The sequence below is a fragment of the Coregonus lavaretus genome, assembly GCF_964263955.1.
Source record: "Coregonus lavaretus genome assembly, chromosome: 30".
NCBI lineage: Eukaryota > Metazoa > Chordata > Actinopteri > Salmoniformes > Salmonidae > Coregonus > Coregonus lavaretus.
Window position 1 is genome coordinate 22,574,922 of NC_140017.1, and position 16,267 is coordinate 22,591,188.

General features: G+C 41.3%; 1 protein-coding gene across 1 annotated transcript in view; it reads right to left on the reverse strand.

The window, feature by feature from the left end:
* Window positions 1-683: 683 nt before the first annotated feature.
* The window catches only part of LOC311106107 (uncharacterized protein), an 82,270-nt gene continuing 66,686 nt past the window's right edge, over window positions 684-16,267 (reverse strand). The window contains exons 53-65 of the mRNA XM_084148422.1: window positions 15,173-15,202; window positions 14,485-14,520; window positions 13,940-13,981; window positions 13,636-13,692; window positions 10,831-10,899; window positions 10,490-10,537; window positions 10,003-10,074; window positions 9,418-9,459; window positions 6,576-6,668; window positions 5,596-5,628; window positions 4,226-4,270; window positions 2,708-2,779; window positions 684-2,559 (exon numbers count right to left, since the gene is read on the reverse strand). Of these exons, the coding sequence (XP_084004548.1) occupies window positions 2,510-2,559; window positions 2,708-2,779; window positions 4,226-4,270; window positions 5,596-5,628; window positions 6,576-6,668; window positions 9,418-9,459; window positions 10,003-10,074; window positions 10,490-10,537; window positions 10,831-10,899; window positions 13,636-13,692; window positions 13,940-13,981; window positions 14,485-14,520; window positions 15,173-15,202 (689 nt within the window). The 3' untranslated portion in view covers window positions 684-2,509. The remainder of the gene's footprint in view (window positions 2,560-2,707; window positions 2,780-4,225; window positions 4,271-5,595; window positions 5,629-6,575; window positions 6,669-9,417; window positions 9,460-10,002; window positions 10,075-10,489; window positions 10,538-10,830; window positions 10,900-13,635; window positions 13,693-13,939; window positions 13,982-14,484; window positions 14,521-15,172; window positions 15,203-16,267) is intronic.

The following is a 16,267-nucleotide window of genomic DNA, read 5'->3' on the forward strand; positions in this document are numbered from 1 at the left end:
CATCTCTGTCCTCGAGCGCTGAAGGATGCACTGCGCTCGCTCTAATAACATCTCCCGCCCTGACACATGCTTCAAGACACTCGCTATCATCGTTCAGATAAAAACTGCGTATCGAAAACTTCAACTCACCTTCCTCCTCTCCCATACGTTCGTCCTTCCAGTTACAACAGAACAGCATCAACCTCATTCACTCTCCGACTCGGAGCTCTATGAGAGCCTGCCTATAATGAACAGATAACCGGTCTAGTAGTGTTGTCAGTGTATATGCAGCCGACTGGACTCCCCTCACAGCTTGATACTGCTTCGAAAGATATTCTGCGATTCATTCGAAGAGGAGAGGATGCTAATGAAGTCAGGCTGCGGGAGAGGAAGCTATGGGTTGGCCAACCGAAAACAATCCCTGGAATTTGTGTCTGCGCAGCACAAGCACAAGCAACTGAGGGCAGAGAGAGGAAGCGATGCGCAGTGCACCCATCGCAGAAATAGGATCTGTATCAGAATAGCTGTATTAGAATAGTAATCTAGTCTATGAGAGCAGGCTGGAATAGGCTAGTTACATTAAAAGACTAGCCTACCTTCAGCCATTTAAAAGTTATTGAATAACATTTGAGCCATTGATTCATTTTGATATTTGGGTGCCGTTTTGGTGCAGATGGAAAAACGCTGATACCTGTGCACAAATGTGTATTCATTAAAACAATTTTATTTCGTTATTTTACTGAAGCAAATAAAATGCCGGGATTACCGGGAACAAGTCACATGTGCGTTGTGAAAATGAAAAAGTGCAAAACCCCATCATTCCTTATTTTGTTTTCATTTAAATAAAATGAATACTATCCCACCGCACGGAAGACACGGGGCGGTGGGCCCCTGACCAGAGCGGTTCACACACAGTTCAGAAAAAGCACCACCGAGTAGGCTACAAGAACTGAAGCCAGTGAGAGTCATGATAACCTAGGGCTATTACTACAACATACAGTACACACAATCCATAAAGAGAAATCGTAGGGTAACTTTGTAACAGAGCAAATCAATCTTTGATCAGTAATGTTTAGTGAGTCTTATTCAACTGTAACTAACTCAAGTAAAGAGTGAAATGGGAGCTCACTCTCACTATTTACACAGACTAGGGGCTATAGCCTACAGACAGACACATTAAAAAATCCCTTATGTATACAGTATAACAATTCTCAACAGTGATTAAATGCATTATGCAAATACATATTTTTTTAACAAACATCATTACTGTTTTTTTTTTTTTGCCTTATTCTAGATTACACAAATCTGGTGGTAGCCTACTTTTCTGAGCAGAAACATTTGAAACTTGAATAATGAGAGACAATTTGCAAAAATTTAACTATAACTGCATGTGAAACTAGAATGATTCCAGATATGCATAACATTCTAGGCACTTAATCTTGGACACCAGAAAAATGATACATAATTAATAAAACAAAATGTTCATTTCATACATACATAATGTACAATACATGCCAGAGCAGTATCGGAAGGATTTCAGTTTTACTTTTACATTTTTGTAAAACCTGCTTTGCTAAAAACTAAAAACATACAAATAATTGTAAAAAACGAAACACACTGCGTTTCAAAGGACTTGGTACAAACCAACACAATGTATGATATGAATATCACTAAAGATATCACCTACAAATCTTTTGAACACCTTTGGATTGATTGTCATCAGCTTTATCACATTCAGAGCAACACCTGCTCTTCATACTTCACGTTTGGTGGAAATCAAGGTAAGAAGGCTGAAGATAGGCTACTTAAACCATGGCACTTAAAATATTGGCAAAGTTAATGATGGCAGATGGACTGTGAAACCTTTGCGCACACACACCCGCTATGCCACTGTAATTTCACCCAGGGCTATAAATAGCAGCAGAGATGATAAAAAGTCAGAGGCAGTTCTGAAGCTACATGGCCAAAGTTTATCAGCACTTTACCAACCACACCTCTTGAAGCTCAACCCTTAGTTTGACGTGTCAGTATGTGAAGATCTCCAACTTTGGTACACACAGACACTAAGCACATAGAGATACTGCAGTAGAGGGATGTACAGTTACAGAACTGTTGCTGCTATAGTTGGAGAATCTTTCACATTCTCCTATCTACCCAAACACGCACAGATCTATGGCAAGCACACACGTACATAGAGAGACACACAGCCACATGGGCACACACCCACACAAGCATGCACACATAAACACTGGGTAACTACTAAAAGGGGAGCATCGCAGGCATGTCAATAAGAGCTGATGAACACCATGACCACTGTGATGATAAAGGCACAATCAATAACACTAAGTCACATCAAATGTGTGCAAAAGTCTGGGTCGGTGGGTTTGTATAAAAAATAGCTTGAGTCAAATAAAGTCCAACATATCTTTACATACTGTAATGGGGGATTTTGTGCATATAAAATGTACATTCTAGATCATGCAGTAGCACCATTGTTTCTTGAGGTTCAACTTCTTCTCAAGAACATCCTCTACTTCCGCCTTCCACAGTATTTGCTTTGGCATCCAGCAGCAACTCCTCCTGTTCAGAAACCACATTGTAAGAGAGGATATTTTAAATGCATGCATTTGAAAGAGGGTTTGGATTCATACATTTCTACTTGGTTCGGTACCAGATTTATAAATTGTTTTGGTCACATGCCAGAGGAGGTGTGTGTGTTTTATCATACCTGGTCTGTAGCCTCCTCCTCCTCCTGCTCCACCAAGGAAGCCCTGGAGTGGGCCATATTTGGCTGCTTTGGCTGTGAAAAAAGTTAGTTCATCACAGGTGTTTTTGTGGTCACTCATTATTTTGTTTTTTACAGTGTTGGCAAGTAATTTCCTGAGCAACTCGAATGTGTTTTTCTAACCACGCTGCACAGATGGGTAAACTTTATGGACATCTGTTGCTTGACCACAGCAGCCAAGAGCCCCAACAAGCCTAGTGAGTCAGTTAGCATATGCTAACAGGTTGGCTAACAACAAACGCTAACAGGTTGGCTAGCCGCATATGCTAAATACAGAGGGGCTATTGATATTCACTTGTGCTGCGACTGCAACAGATGCTGTAAATCAATAGTGTTAATTAATCATTCTCAGCTATTACAAATATATTGATTTGAACTGCAGGTATCCTACAGTAGGGAGGCAGGCTGTCCTCAGAGGAATGAGCGGTATGTGTGTAATACAATGGGAATACTACTTGATCTATGCACCATAAAGGGGCCTACATTGATGACTTGATGGCATGATGACAAGTCATAATAACCAGTCATAATAATTTATGATACTGTATTAGCTCAGATAATTGGCAATAGCACATCATTTGGCATAATGTAGATTAGCCATTGAGACCATTCTTGTGATAAGTGTAAACATGTGAACGTTTTAACTGGTAATATAAAAACCCACCTCCCACCTATGTGAGCGTAAATCTTACGACCATCTACTAAAAGTAATAAGAGCTAAGATATAGCTTAAAAAGTGGATTCCAATTAGTCAAGAACATATGCTGGGCACTTTCTCCCCTGGCAGTGGTGTGCTCCTAGCAAACATATGTGCTGACAGAGGAGGCTGGTGGGAGGAGCTATAGGAGGACGGGCTTATTATAGCCTATCTTCCTATAGCTCCTCCCACCAGTATCCTCTGGCGCAGCACTACAAAAACAGACTGACAGTGACTGTTGTGAATTTATATTAGGTTAATATCCCAAAGATTTCCACGCAATATCATCACAGCACTACTGGAGTAGCACATCAAATCCTCTAAATCCTGACATGTCATAGGTTTTATTAAACTAGCTGAGAAAAACCTGCCTTGCTTTTTGAAACATAATCCCACCGTCAGTAATCTTCCCTGTGCTCAGGAAAATTCAGATTATCAGACTCTACTAGACACTGGTTGGTACACCATCCGCACTGACGACAAGTACTCACTGTTCTATCACCCCCCCCCCCCCCCCCCCCCCCCCCCCATCCCCATCCCCATCCCCATCCTCTCATTCTAATCTCATCCAAATAATCTTACGTGATGTCATCCTCCGCTAAGAACTGACTGATTATAATAAAATAGGAAATGTACTAGGTGTAACAGAAAATCATATTTTTTCAAGCAACATTTTCTCCCATGCACTGACTGTGTGGTGTAACGTTTGGCTGAGTAGGACGACAGATACTTTACAAGAGGCGAAAGAAGGAAGACACCAGTACCTTGTTGAGGAGTCAGTGGTGCCGTCTGGCCTGCTCCATATGCTCCTAGTAAACAGACAATGTTTACATTTAAGAAAAGGGATTTGGAGTTTGGAAGGAATTATAAGATTTTTGCTAAGGGTGTTTCATGTTTAAAATAGCACAACTTTGATTAGAGAGTTTTTAGATAGAGGGTGAGAGTGCTGAAGACCATTTCTTCATTGTGCATTGGAACACACACAGCAACCAAAACACACTTGGTCAGATAGATAGAACATAACCAATGGAAAGTGCCCGTGTTTTTGGAAAGTGCCTGTGTAAGCACACTATCAATCCGATCAGGAAACAGCAGACATCACATAATCACAAGGGGATTTTCCTCATGTAATGATGACGTGCTTTGGAAAGTACGTAATACAAAACATAGAGACTTTTCAAGAAAGTACGATTATGGTTGAGCATTATCTGATAGAGTAACAACCACATCCTTTTACTAATACTGCAGTAGCAAAATACCATGTTTTGGTATCAATACTGTCTGTGTAAACAAATAGTAAACAATTAATAGACATATAGTAAACATATAGTAAATAGTAAACAAGCACACTGCAAGGGTAAAGCAGTCACTGATGGCAAAAATAACATTTGTCATCTGTATCCTGTTTTGTCAGGAATATGCAGCAGAGCTCATCGAGTCATCCAAAAACCAATTAATTATTCCCAAGGGTGGTGACACGATTGAGACATCCTGAATTAAATTATTATTTTTAATCATGTCAAGTGTAAGAAATTGGAAATGAACAGCATTTATATGTTAAAAGAAAAAAGCCCCTAATAGAGATTTGGTTAATTTCAGATATAATGCTAGACATCCTCATCATGTTGCCAGACAAAAGTCAATGACAATTCAAATTCAAGTTAACTCTATAATCATCAGTAATAATAGGAATTGGGACTTTTCCATTTGAACCTATAAATTGAGGAGGTTACCAGGAGTGTTTGATGTTTTCTGTGTATGTGTGCAATATTTTGCACAACGGTTGTAAAACATTAATACCTGATTTTCATGGTCAAAGCATGGTCAGAGGAGCTATCGGATTCACAGAGGCTACAGTAAAAGTGAAGAGAGAGAGAGAGGGACCAACATTCCCAACCCCACCTCAATCAAAAAACAACTATGATTATTTTCATAACCAATTAAGTGTTTAGAGCACCCAATGTTCCCCATCAATTCATTTAATGAGGGGAAACTAAACTAGGTATGAGGAAGTTGGCTGTTCCTTTCAATTGTCTCTAGATCAGTTCCCCTCTCTCTTTCTCTCCCAGAGGTTAGCTCTAATAGGAAAGCAACAGGCCTGAGGGCTGCCTGTCTCTCTGTCGTTCTGGGTTACCTGTCTGTCGACAATTCGGCTTTAGTCCACCTCCTGATCCAGGCAGAAACAGGGGGTAAACATAGGCAGTGAAAGAGCCACCAGCGCTCTGAGTCAGGTTGAATTTTGATTTTATATATATTTTTTACAGTTCAGCGGGAAATGTAGAGAGGGAGACAGATAGTACGGGCAAAGACAGAGGGTGGCCGAGACAGGGCTCAAACCCCCGTCGCCAGGGGCATATGTGGTCCGGATAAGGGGTCAGGTTTAATTGACAGCTATTCTCTTGATGGTTCTGTTGACGGGCTAGCCTATTTGACCTTGATATAACAGTTGGCGACTATTTCTCAGTATTTAACTCAGTTTGCAAAATGATGTCAAGTTTGTCAAAAGTCTACATTTATGGCCAATCGACACTTTTCTACATTTACTGTAAGTGAATGATTGGGGCATGCTTACAAAGGGGAACTCAAACTACTGAAGTGAATGCCCTTGCTTCCTCTATCTTCACTGGACAGTAAAGATGAACAAATTTTAACAAATACAATAAATCTATCAAATTTGTTTCAAACCACAAGCACTTTTTGTTCTACTTTTATCTTTATAGTTCCTGGTCACAACATCCCATTCTCTATAAAAGCTACAACGGCTGAGAGCTGTTTTTCCCCTCTTCCCTTTCTCCCTCTAGATGGTAACTGGCTCTGTGCTGTTGTCTCTGTTGTAGTTGCCACTAATAAATGGCACAGTCAGTGTTCAGGATGGTCCTTGGGGTTCACAATACAAAACATGCTCCTGAGGTGTCGTAGTATGATTTTGTCCAGTTATTGGCAGACTGGAAAATAACCTTTCTGGAAAATTGAAAATGACCATCATCCAACCCCCCCCCCCCCCACACTCACAAGCTATACATAAGAGAAACTGTAACAACAACCCCATGTTTATGTACACATACTGTACACACACTGCATTTGATTTTCATAGATAGAGGTTATACACATTACCTGGGTAGGCTTGCTGTGGGTAGCCGCCACCTTGCTGTGGGTAGCCCCGTTGTTGTGGGTAGCCACCTCCGTAACCTGGGACCGCACCAGCACCTGCAAAGGTAACACAGCAAAAATTAACAAAACAACAACAAACACAACAACCCTCGTTACCTGTATAAAAGACACCTGGGAGCCAGAAAGCTTTCTAATTGAGAGGGGGTCAAATACTTATTTCCCTCATTAAAATGCAAATCAATTTATAACATTTTTGACATGCGTTTTTCTGGATTTTTTTTTTGTTATTCTGTCTCTCACTGTTCAAATAAACCTACCATTAAAAATATAGACTGATCATTTCTTTGTCAGTGGGCAAACGTACAAAATCAGCAGGGGAACTAATACTTTTTCCCCGCACTGTATATACTGTATACATTGTATACACTAGTCTACATTTAGACAGGGTTACATACCCTACTGCAGCTTTGGCCTCAGACTTAACTTATGCATTGCTTTTTCCTCAACAATCAATGGCTGAGCCCAGAACACAACCAGTCAAATTACAACATACAGTATGAACTGAGAGATAGTATCAGGTCATATGCATTGTGTATGCAAATTTACCAGGCCAGTGTGTTTATTCAAACATACTAGCTACAGTATTCATCAAAAAGCTAATGGTGCTGAATTATCCTTGGGAAACAACATTTGCATACAGTATTACCAAAGTTGTACCATATGTGATAGCATGTGAAACAGGCAATATTTTGTACTGTGGGGTGCTCTGCTCTCAGTGTCAGTGAATATTTGACCAATGGTTGGTGGATAATAGCCTGCAGGCATTGATTAGTCAGTATCCGTGGGGCCTGGGGCAGAGCGCAGTCTTTCCACTGCTGGACCAGCGTGATAACACTCATCCCAAACATCGAGGGAGAGGAGGAGAGGAGAAGATGCTGAAAGCTCCACAGCCTTGGTGATTCACTTCCAAGTATAATCCTGAACATAGGTCAAAACCATGCCAACGTGTTAACATAATCCTAACTATATGAAGAGATGATATGTGCCATGCTAGTCTTGCGATGCATGACTTGTCATAGAAGTCTTTTCATCACAGTGCTTTGACAGTGGGTCTTAGTGGGGTGACACTGTCCTACTACCTACAGTGAGGGAAAAAAGTATTTGATCCCCTGCTGATTTTGTTCGTTTGCCCACTGACAAAGAAATGATCAGTCTATAATTTTAATGGTAGGTTTATTTGAACAGTGAGAGACAGAATAACAACAACAAAATCCAGAAAAACACATGTCAAAAATTTTATAAATTGATTTGCATTTTAATGAGGGGAATAAGTATTTGACCCCCTCTCAATCAGAAAGATTTCTGGCTCCCAGGTGTCTTTTATACAGGTAACGAGCTGAGATTAGGAGCACACTCTTAAAGGGAGTGCTCCTAATCTCAGCTTGTTACCTGTATAAAAGACACCTGTCCACAGAAGCAATCAATCAATCAGATTCCAAACTCTCCACCATGGCCAAGACCAAAGAGCTCTCCAAGGATGTCAGGGACAAGATGTAGACCTACACAAGGCTGGAATGGGCTACAAGACCATCGCCAAGCAGCTTGGTGAGAAAGTGACAACAGTTGGTGCGATTATTCGCAAATGGAAGAAACACAAAATAACTGTCAATCTCCCTCGGCCTGGGGCTCCATGCAAGATCTCACCTCGTGGAGTTGCAATGATCATGAGAACGGTGAGGAATCAGCCCAGAACTACATGGGAGGATCTTGTCAATGATCTCAATGCAGCTGGGACCATAGTCAGCAAGAAAACAATTGGTAACACACTACGCCGTGAAGGACTGAAATCCTGCAGCGCCCGCAAGATCCCCCTGCTCAAGAAAGCACATATACAGGCCCGTCTGAAGTTTTCCAATGAACATCTGAATGATTCAGAGGAGAACTGGATGAAAGTGTTGTGGTCAGATGAGACCAAAATCGAGCTCTTTGGCATCAACTCAACTCGCCGTGTTTGGAGGAGGAGGAATGCTGCCTATGACCCCAAGAACACCATCCCCACCGTCAAACATGGAGGTGGAAACATTATGCTTTGGGGGTGTTTTTCTGCTAAGGGGACAGGACAACTTCACCGCATCAAAGGGACGATGGACGGGGCCATGTACCGTCAAATCTTGGGTGAGAACCTCCTTCCCTCAGCCAGGGCATTGAAAATGGGTCGTGGATGGGTATTCCAGCATGACAATGACCCAAAACACACGGCCAAGGCAACAAAGGAGTGGCTCAAGAAGAAGCACATTAAGGTCCTGGAGTGGCCTAGCCAGTCTCCAGACCTTAATCCCATAGAAAATCCGTGGAGGGAGCTGAAGGTTCGAGTTGGCAAACGTCAGCCTCGAAACCTTAATGACTTGGAGAAGATCTGCAAAGAGGAGTGGAACAATATCCCTCCTGAGATGTGTGCAAACCTGGTTGCCAACTACAAGAAATGTCTGACATCTGTGATTGCCAACAAGGGTTTTGCCACCAAGTACTAAGTCATGTTTTGCAGAGGGGTCAAATACTTATTTCCCTCATTAAAATGCAAATCAATTTATAACATTTTTGACATGCGTTTTTCTGGATTTTGTTGTTGTTATTCTGTCTCTCACTGTTCAAATAAACCTACCATTAAAATTATAGACTGATCATGTCTTTGTCAGTGGGCAAACATACAAAATCAGCAGGGGATCAAATACTTTTTTCCCTCACTGTATGTGTGTGCATTTTTACCAGTTTATGAACATGAGGACGAAACCTCACAGTTAACTATAGTAAACTACAGAAACTACAGCAGGACAGTCAGTCTCACCTGGATTATAACCAGCACCACCAGCACCCAGGTTACCATAACCTATTGAACAGGAGAGAGTGGAGCATTACTGAAGAGCTGAGATATAGTTGAACGATTTCAAATTCTATTTGAACCCAGGTCTGTTGTTGAATATGGCTACGCTGTAGGCAGGAACATCTTGTATACAATGACGGAGTCCTACTTCCCCTGGCAGAGCACACGCAGTACCGTTATGGGCAGAGTAGAACGACTCTCCAGAGGTCCTGCTGCTATCTCTAAACCGTCACACTTTGATGTTGCAAAAACCGTTACAAACTAACTCTGCCTCTGACGGTAATCAGCCTCCACTGGGAGTGACTGGCTGACTGTTGTGTTTGTTTCTTCTTGTCTTGCCCTACAGTACTGTACCCTGGGGGGGATTCACTGTCTGGCTTTGATATGACTCAATGATCAACATTTCTTACTCCTTTTACGATAACTCTACTCCAAAATAAAGATAACATCACTATGATGTTGTTCAGATGTGGTGGTATATGGAAAAGTAAGAGTAAAACGTGTAAGAGTATTAGTACAAAGCTGGGCTTTGTGTGTCAGGGTTTTTACCTGGGGGTTTGGGTGCTTTTTGCCCTGCTCCTGCGCCTGCTCCCAGACCAACACCAGCAGGATACCTCGCACCTGAAACATGAGACTGGGTTAGTTCTCCAATAGCCTCGTGCCAGACCTCTAGTGGGTGAGACTAGTCCTCCACTAAGAACATTTTTAAAATTTCACACACTAGGTAGTTATTAGCTTTGTGTTGTTACAAAGCTACAACCACAGAATGTCCCAGATGTCAGTTGTTTGAGGGGGAATGAGAGTTTCAACGGTTTGGTTTGGAGAGGGTGTTTCTAGCTCAGTGGGCATTGGGGTTTCAGACACACATCTCATTCCTGGCTCTGGTGTCTGTCACAGTCACTGCTCCTATCGCCTCATTGGACACAGGAAGTGCAAGCCAATTACATTTCCTGGATAACGGTCACTCTGAGAGGCTAGAGTGATGTAAAAGGGAATACAATATTGAGCTGGCCTTCTTCTCCTCTCTCATACATACCCAGTCCCTGTCCATAACCACCTTGACCATAACCATATGGGTATCCCCCTGAATCATGATGGAAAGAAAAGCAGTTTTATTCCTGACATGATGACCTCATTGCGTAGGGAACACCAGAGATTGGCTCAGACAGATTTACAGTATGTAACACAATGTTATACAGAGTTGATCTGAGGTTAGGGAGTACAGAGTTACAATAAGCCATTGAAGTTATGGGATGGGGTTTAACTCAACATGTCTCTTTGTACGGCTCCATTATGGGTACATTGGGGATATTAAATGGCTCAGTTACACAGAAAGCTTGTTTATTTCCTAAGACAGGTACGAAACTGATCCCATACCTGCACCACCACCAGCTCCAGTAAGAGGAATACCTGCTCCTCCAGCCACACCGCCTGCTCCTCCCACAACTACACGAGAGATACAAAACACAGTGAGTGCGATCATATACAGTGAGCTCCAAAGGTATTGGGACAGTGACACATTTTGTGTTTTTCTGGCTCTGTACTCCAGCACTTTGGATTTGAAATGATACGATGACTATGAGGTTAAAGTGCAGACTGTCAGCTTTAATTTGAGTGTATTGTCATCCATATCGGGTAAACCGCTCAGAAATTACAGCACTTTCTGAATATTGACCCCCATTTTAGGGCACCAAAATTATTGGGACAAATTCACTTATGTGTATTAATGTAGTCAAAAGTTTAGTATTTGGTCCCATATCCCTAGCACACAATGATTACATCAAGCTTGTGACTCTACAAACTTGTTGGATGCATTTGCTGTTTGTTTTGGTTGTGTTACAGATTATTTTGTGCCCAATAGAAATGAATGGTAAATAATGTATTGTGTCATTTTCGAGTCACTTTTATTGTAAATAAGAATAGAATATGTTTCTAAACACTTCTACATGAATGTGGATGCTACCATGATTATGGATAATCCTGAATGAACCGTGAATAATGATGAGTAAAAAAGTTACAGAGGCATAAATATCATACCCCCCCAAAAATGCTAACCTCCCCTGTTATTGTAATGGTGACAGGTTAGCACGTCTTGGGGGTGTGATATTTGTGCGTCTCACTTTCTCACTTATCATTATTCACAATTCATTCAGGACTATCCGCAATCATGGTAGCATCCACATAAACGTAAAAGTGTTTAGAAACATATTCTATTCTTATTTACAATAAAAGTGACTACAAAATGACACAATACATTATTTACCATTCATTTCTATTGGGCACAAAATAATCTGAAACAACCAAAACAAACTGCAAATGCATCCAACACGTTTGTAGAGTCACAAGCTTGACGTAATCATTGCGTGCTAGGAATATGGGACCAAATACCAAACTTTGTCTACTTTAAGACACTTTCTTATCCGGTGTCCTGTGTGAATTTAAGTATGCTCCCTCTAATTTTTCTCTCTCTCCCTCTCTCCCTCCCCCCCCGGAGGACCTGAGCCATACGACCATGCCTCAGGACTACCTGGCCTGATGACTCCTTGCTGTCGTACTGCTTCTGGAACCCTGACCTGATCACCGGACGTGCTACCTTGTCCCAGACCTGCTGTTTTCAACTCTCTCTCTCTACCGCACCTGCTATTCAACCTCTAAATGCCCGGCTATGAAAAGCCAAGTGACATTTACTCCTGATGTACTGACCTGTTGCAACCTCTACAACCACTGTGATTATTAATTGACCCTGCTGGTCATCTATGAACGTTTGAATATCTTGGAGAAAAATCTGGCCTTAATGGCAATGTACTGTTATAATCTCCACCCGGCACAGCCAGAAGGGGACTGCCCACCCCTCAGAGCCTGGTTCCTCTCTAGGTTTCTTCCTAGGTTTCTGCCTTTCTAGGGAGTTTTCCCTAGCCACCGTGCTTCTACATCTGCATTGCTTGCTGTTTGGGGTTTTAGGCTGGGTTTCTGTATAGCACTTTTTGACATCTGCTGATGTAAAAAGGGCTTTATAAATACATTTGATTGATTGATTGATTGATTGATAAGCAGTGGCGACCCGTCATTCAGGGTAGGTGGGGCTGAGCCCCATATACAGAGTTGCCTGTATTGCATGTTATTTTGGCATTAATAGGTGTCACATATCAGTTTGCAAACAATGTAAAATAAAATAAAAAATAATTGAGTTTATAAAGCCACATACAAACATGGTCTCTTTTTTGCTTTCTTGAGTAAGGCAGCTCCAAAATGCAGGTGTTTCAGCCTAGCTCAGTGCATTCTGTGGTGGTGGTGGGGCAGCCAGCGGAAAATACGGAGTGTATGGGTTGATAATGTTCTCTAGTTGCGCCGTGATTGGCTCAGTGTTCTGTCACTCATGGGGACACTACGTCACCACCAAATCTAAGGGTAGAGCTATGGGTGCTGCCATAGAGTTACATTAGAAGTGCCCATCCAAGAAGGCTCAAGTTCATTGGCCACAGATAGAATTATGTCAAATCACGTTATATCTACAATAGCTTGGATTGGACTGATCATGTCAACATCATACTTTCAAAATCTTAGCTAGCAGTCATCATCATGAATCAAGTCGACAATCTACTGGCAAATTATTTTTGCCTCTTAAAAGGCAGTAAATTAGGCTGAATGAACTGTTTCGCTGCCAGACAAGGCTCCGCTGATAGCCAGGTGTAGCAGTTGTAAGGTGTTGGAACTGCTGTTGGGACTCTGCTGTTGGGACAGCTTTATGTAGGCCCTAACAGTTTGTGGGCACCTTTTGTCACTGTTATAGTACAATTCATGTATTGTTTAGTGTTGTGTTGTGGCTTTGCTGGCATGCATCCCCCAATATTTGTTTTGCCCCACTAAGATTTACATGCTAAAATCGCCACTGCACATAAGGGAATTTGTCCCAATACCTTTGGTCCCCTAAAATGGGAGGAGATTCAGCTTCAAATGACACAAAGTGTTGTCATTTCTAAACGGTTCACCCAATATGGATGAAAATACCCTAAAATTACAGCTGACAGTCTGCACGTTGTATCATTTCAAATCCAAAGTGCTGGAGTACAGAGCCAAAACGACCAAACATGTGTCACTGTCCCAATACTTTTAGAGCTCACTGTACTGTAGCTACAGCTTTAATAAACACTTCTTATGACTCAGCCATGCACTGACACACACCTGGAGGTTTCAGGGGCTTGGCTCCAGGAAGTTGTCCAGCTCCTGCTCCGTATGGAGCTGAGGAAATACAGAGATCATAAACGTAATCCACACAGCCTATTTTTACTTTCTACTCCACAGTGACTGTATTGCAATATCACCAGGGATACGGACATGAGTTGATATTAATGGACAAAAACCTGAATAAACCAATTACAGTGATGGGGATTTAGTCTGAGTAGAGAGTAACCTAAGGCCGCACATGGCCCTAGTGAATTAAGTTTGAGACTCCATTACAAGGATGCAAATAGAAAAATTGTCTTACTTCCATAGCCTCCTCCATAGGGATATCCACCAGCACCTGCACCTGTGGAGCAATATATGCCATTAAAACCCCATGGACATAACATATGGTCGGGTGTGAGGCTGGAAGGGATGCCACTTTGTACTGTAGTGTACCATCAAAGCTGTGGGATGGGACACTGATCTGAGATGGAGTTATGTATGATGGTGGAAAGGACTATACAGTATTGCCAACTACAGTACCTCCTGTCTATGCTGAATGTCACACGCAAGCTTTATTGTCCTAGCTCTATCAACAATCATCTCTTCAACATGACCTTGTGATTTGATAGTGAAGACCTACAGACAGTGTGAAGCTTTTAAAGTGATGACATAAGAGGTTTACTGTGAGGTCAGCCTAGAGGTCAGAGTTCATGATCCAGTACAGTTCAAACTAGATGATGACGTATGTTGTTTTCTTTCTTTGCCTATAATACTAGTTTTAAGAGGATGTGGTGGAGTAGCCTCCTATCCTCTCCTCCTCTCTCCTCTCTCCTCCTCTCCCCTCCTCTCCTCTCTCATACATACCCTGTCCATAACCTTGACCATATGGGAGTTGTCCTGCTGAATCATGATGGAAAGAAAAGCAGCTTTATTCCTGTCAAGGGAGCACCAGTGAGTGGCTCCGTCAGGTCATGTAGCTAACATACTAATTCCGATAAAGTTAGCTGCTTCCTGCTTATATAATAAACTTTAATATGCCTTCAACATGTCAAAATATTACCCAATTTATCCCTGGCCTGCCCATACAATCCACATTTTTATCCGACCTTTGATGCATTAATTTACAGAGAAGAGGCTGATACTGCTGTCCATAGCATATGAATCAGTCCTATAATTAATTCATGTGAACAAATCCTATTATTGATTCATGTAAAAAATGATTCATGTTCCATCATTAAATTAGCATATAATTATATATCATAATGCATGATTAAATCAGCATATCACTCATAATGTGTGTAGTGGATTGATTAATTATGGAAATCGCAAATTGAATAAAATACTGAATGGTGTAAGGATCTGTATTATGATATATATTGCCTACAATATATGGATCAAGCCAAGGTCACATCTCAGTGAAGTCATACAGTAGTTTAAAATAAAAACAGAGATGTGTGTGTGTTTGTGCATGTGTGTTTAAGCAGTGTGTGTGTCTGCTGCTAGTGCAGTGATGATAAGGTTGTGGTCTGCTCTTCTCCTCTCTCATACATACCCTGTCCATAACCACCATACGGGTATCCCCCTGAATCATGACGACAAAGAAAAGCATCTTATTTCCTGACATGATGACCTCATCACCAGGGGACACCAATGAATGGCTCAGTCAAAGAATGTTAGTTAAGACATTAAATCAGAACATCCTAATACAGATTCAGTCATGCAAGGCCTTTCAGGTTTAAGACCTCACACATTCATTTTGCGCTCTCATCTAGTTTAAGATTGGTTGGCCAATAGTCATACATGGGCCTTCATTTTATGTTGTAATCCAAATATGTATTTGAATGCTCAATAGAAATGGTTCACAAAAATATATACATGTAGGCCTGAATTGTTTTCTTTTTGCCTCTAATGAAGGAGCTACCCAGCCAGCTGAGACAGATAACATATTCAACACATTCACAGGAGTTCAGGCAGTTAAATTAATTTGAGATTGATGGTGCAGAACTGTCTCTATCATCCTGATGCAAATAGCTTCGCCCTAAAGCTTTACCTCATACGGCATGGGGTAAAAAAAAGCACAAAACAAACATGTGAATATATACAGATGACTGCATTCACATGTCTAGATTCGGTCAATTCTTTAATATTACATGTCCCAACAGCACCTTATAAAGGCCTGAGACTACTAGCAAATATAACTGCACCTTTTACTATCATATACTGTTGACTTGACCTTATCTCTGTATATCTTTAATCAATATGACTGTCTTGCAATGGCTAACACGTTTTAGGTATGTCAACAAAAATTGTGGCCTGTGTCAGCATTATTCATATATGATATATTACCATGGAATCATAATTCCTTTCAGTAGCAGTCCAGTCTTAATTGGATGTTTTGGTGCATTAGACCAGAGAAAAGGGCTGATGCTGCTGTTCATTGCGTGTAATCAACTCCTGCTATTGACTCACGTGAAGAAGGTAATAACATCCTTATCTGACCAATAACAAAGCATATTATTCCGAATCGTGTGTGCATAAGGGTTGGTACATCACTGTTACAAGAATGTGCATAGGGGTTAATACATTTTATATTGGCATATAAAAGTGTTCAATCACATTTTTGAATGGGTTATGGATCTGAGTTGAT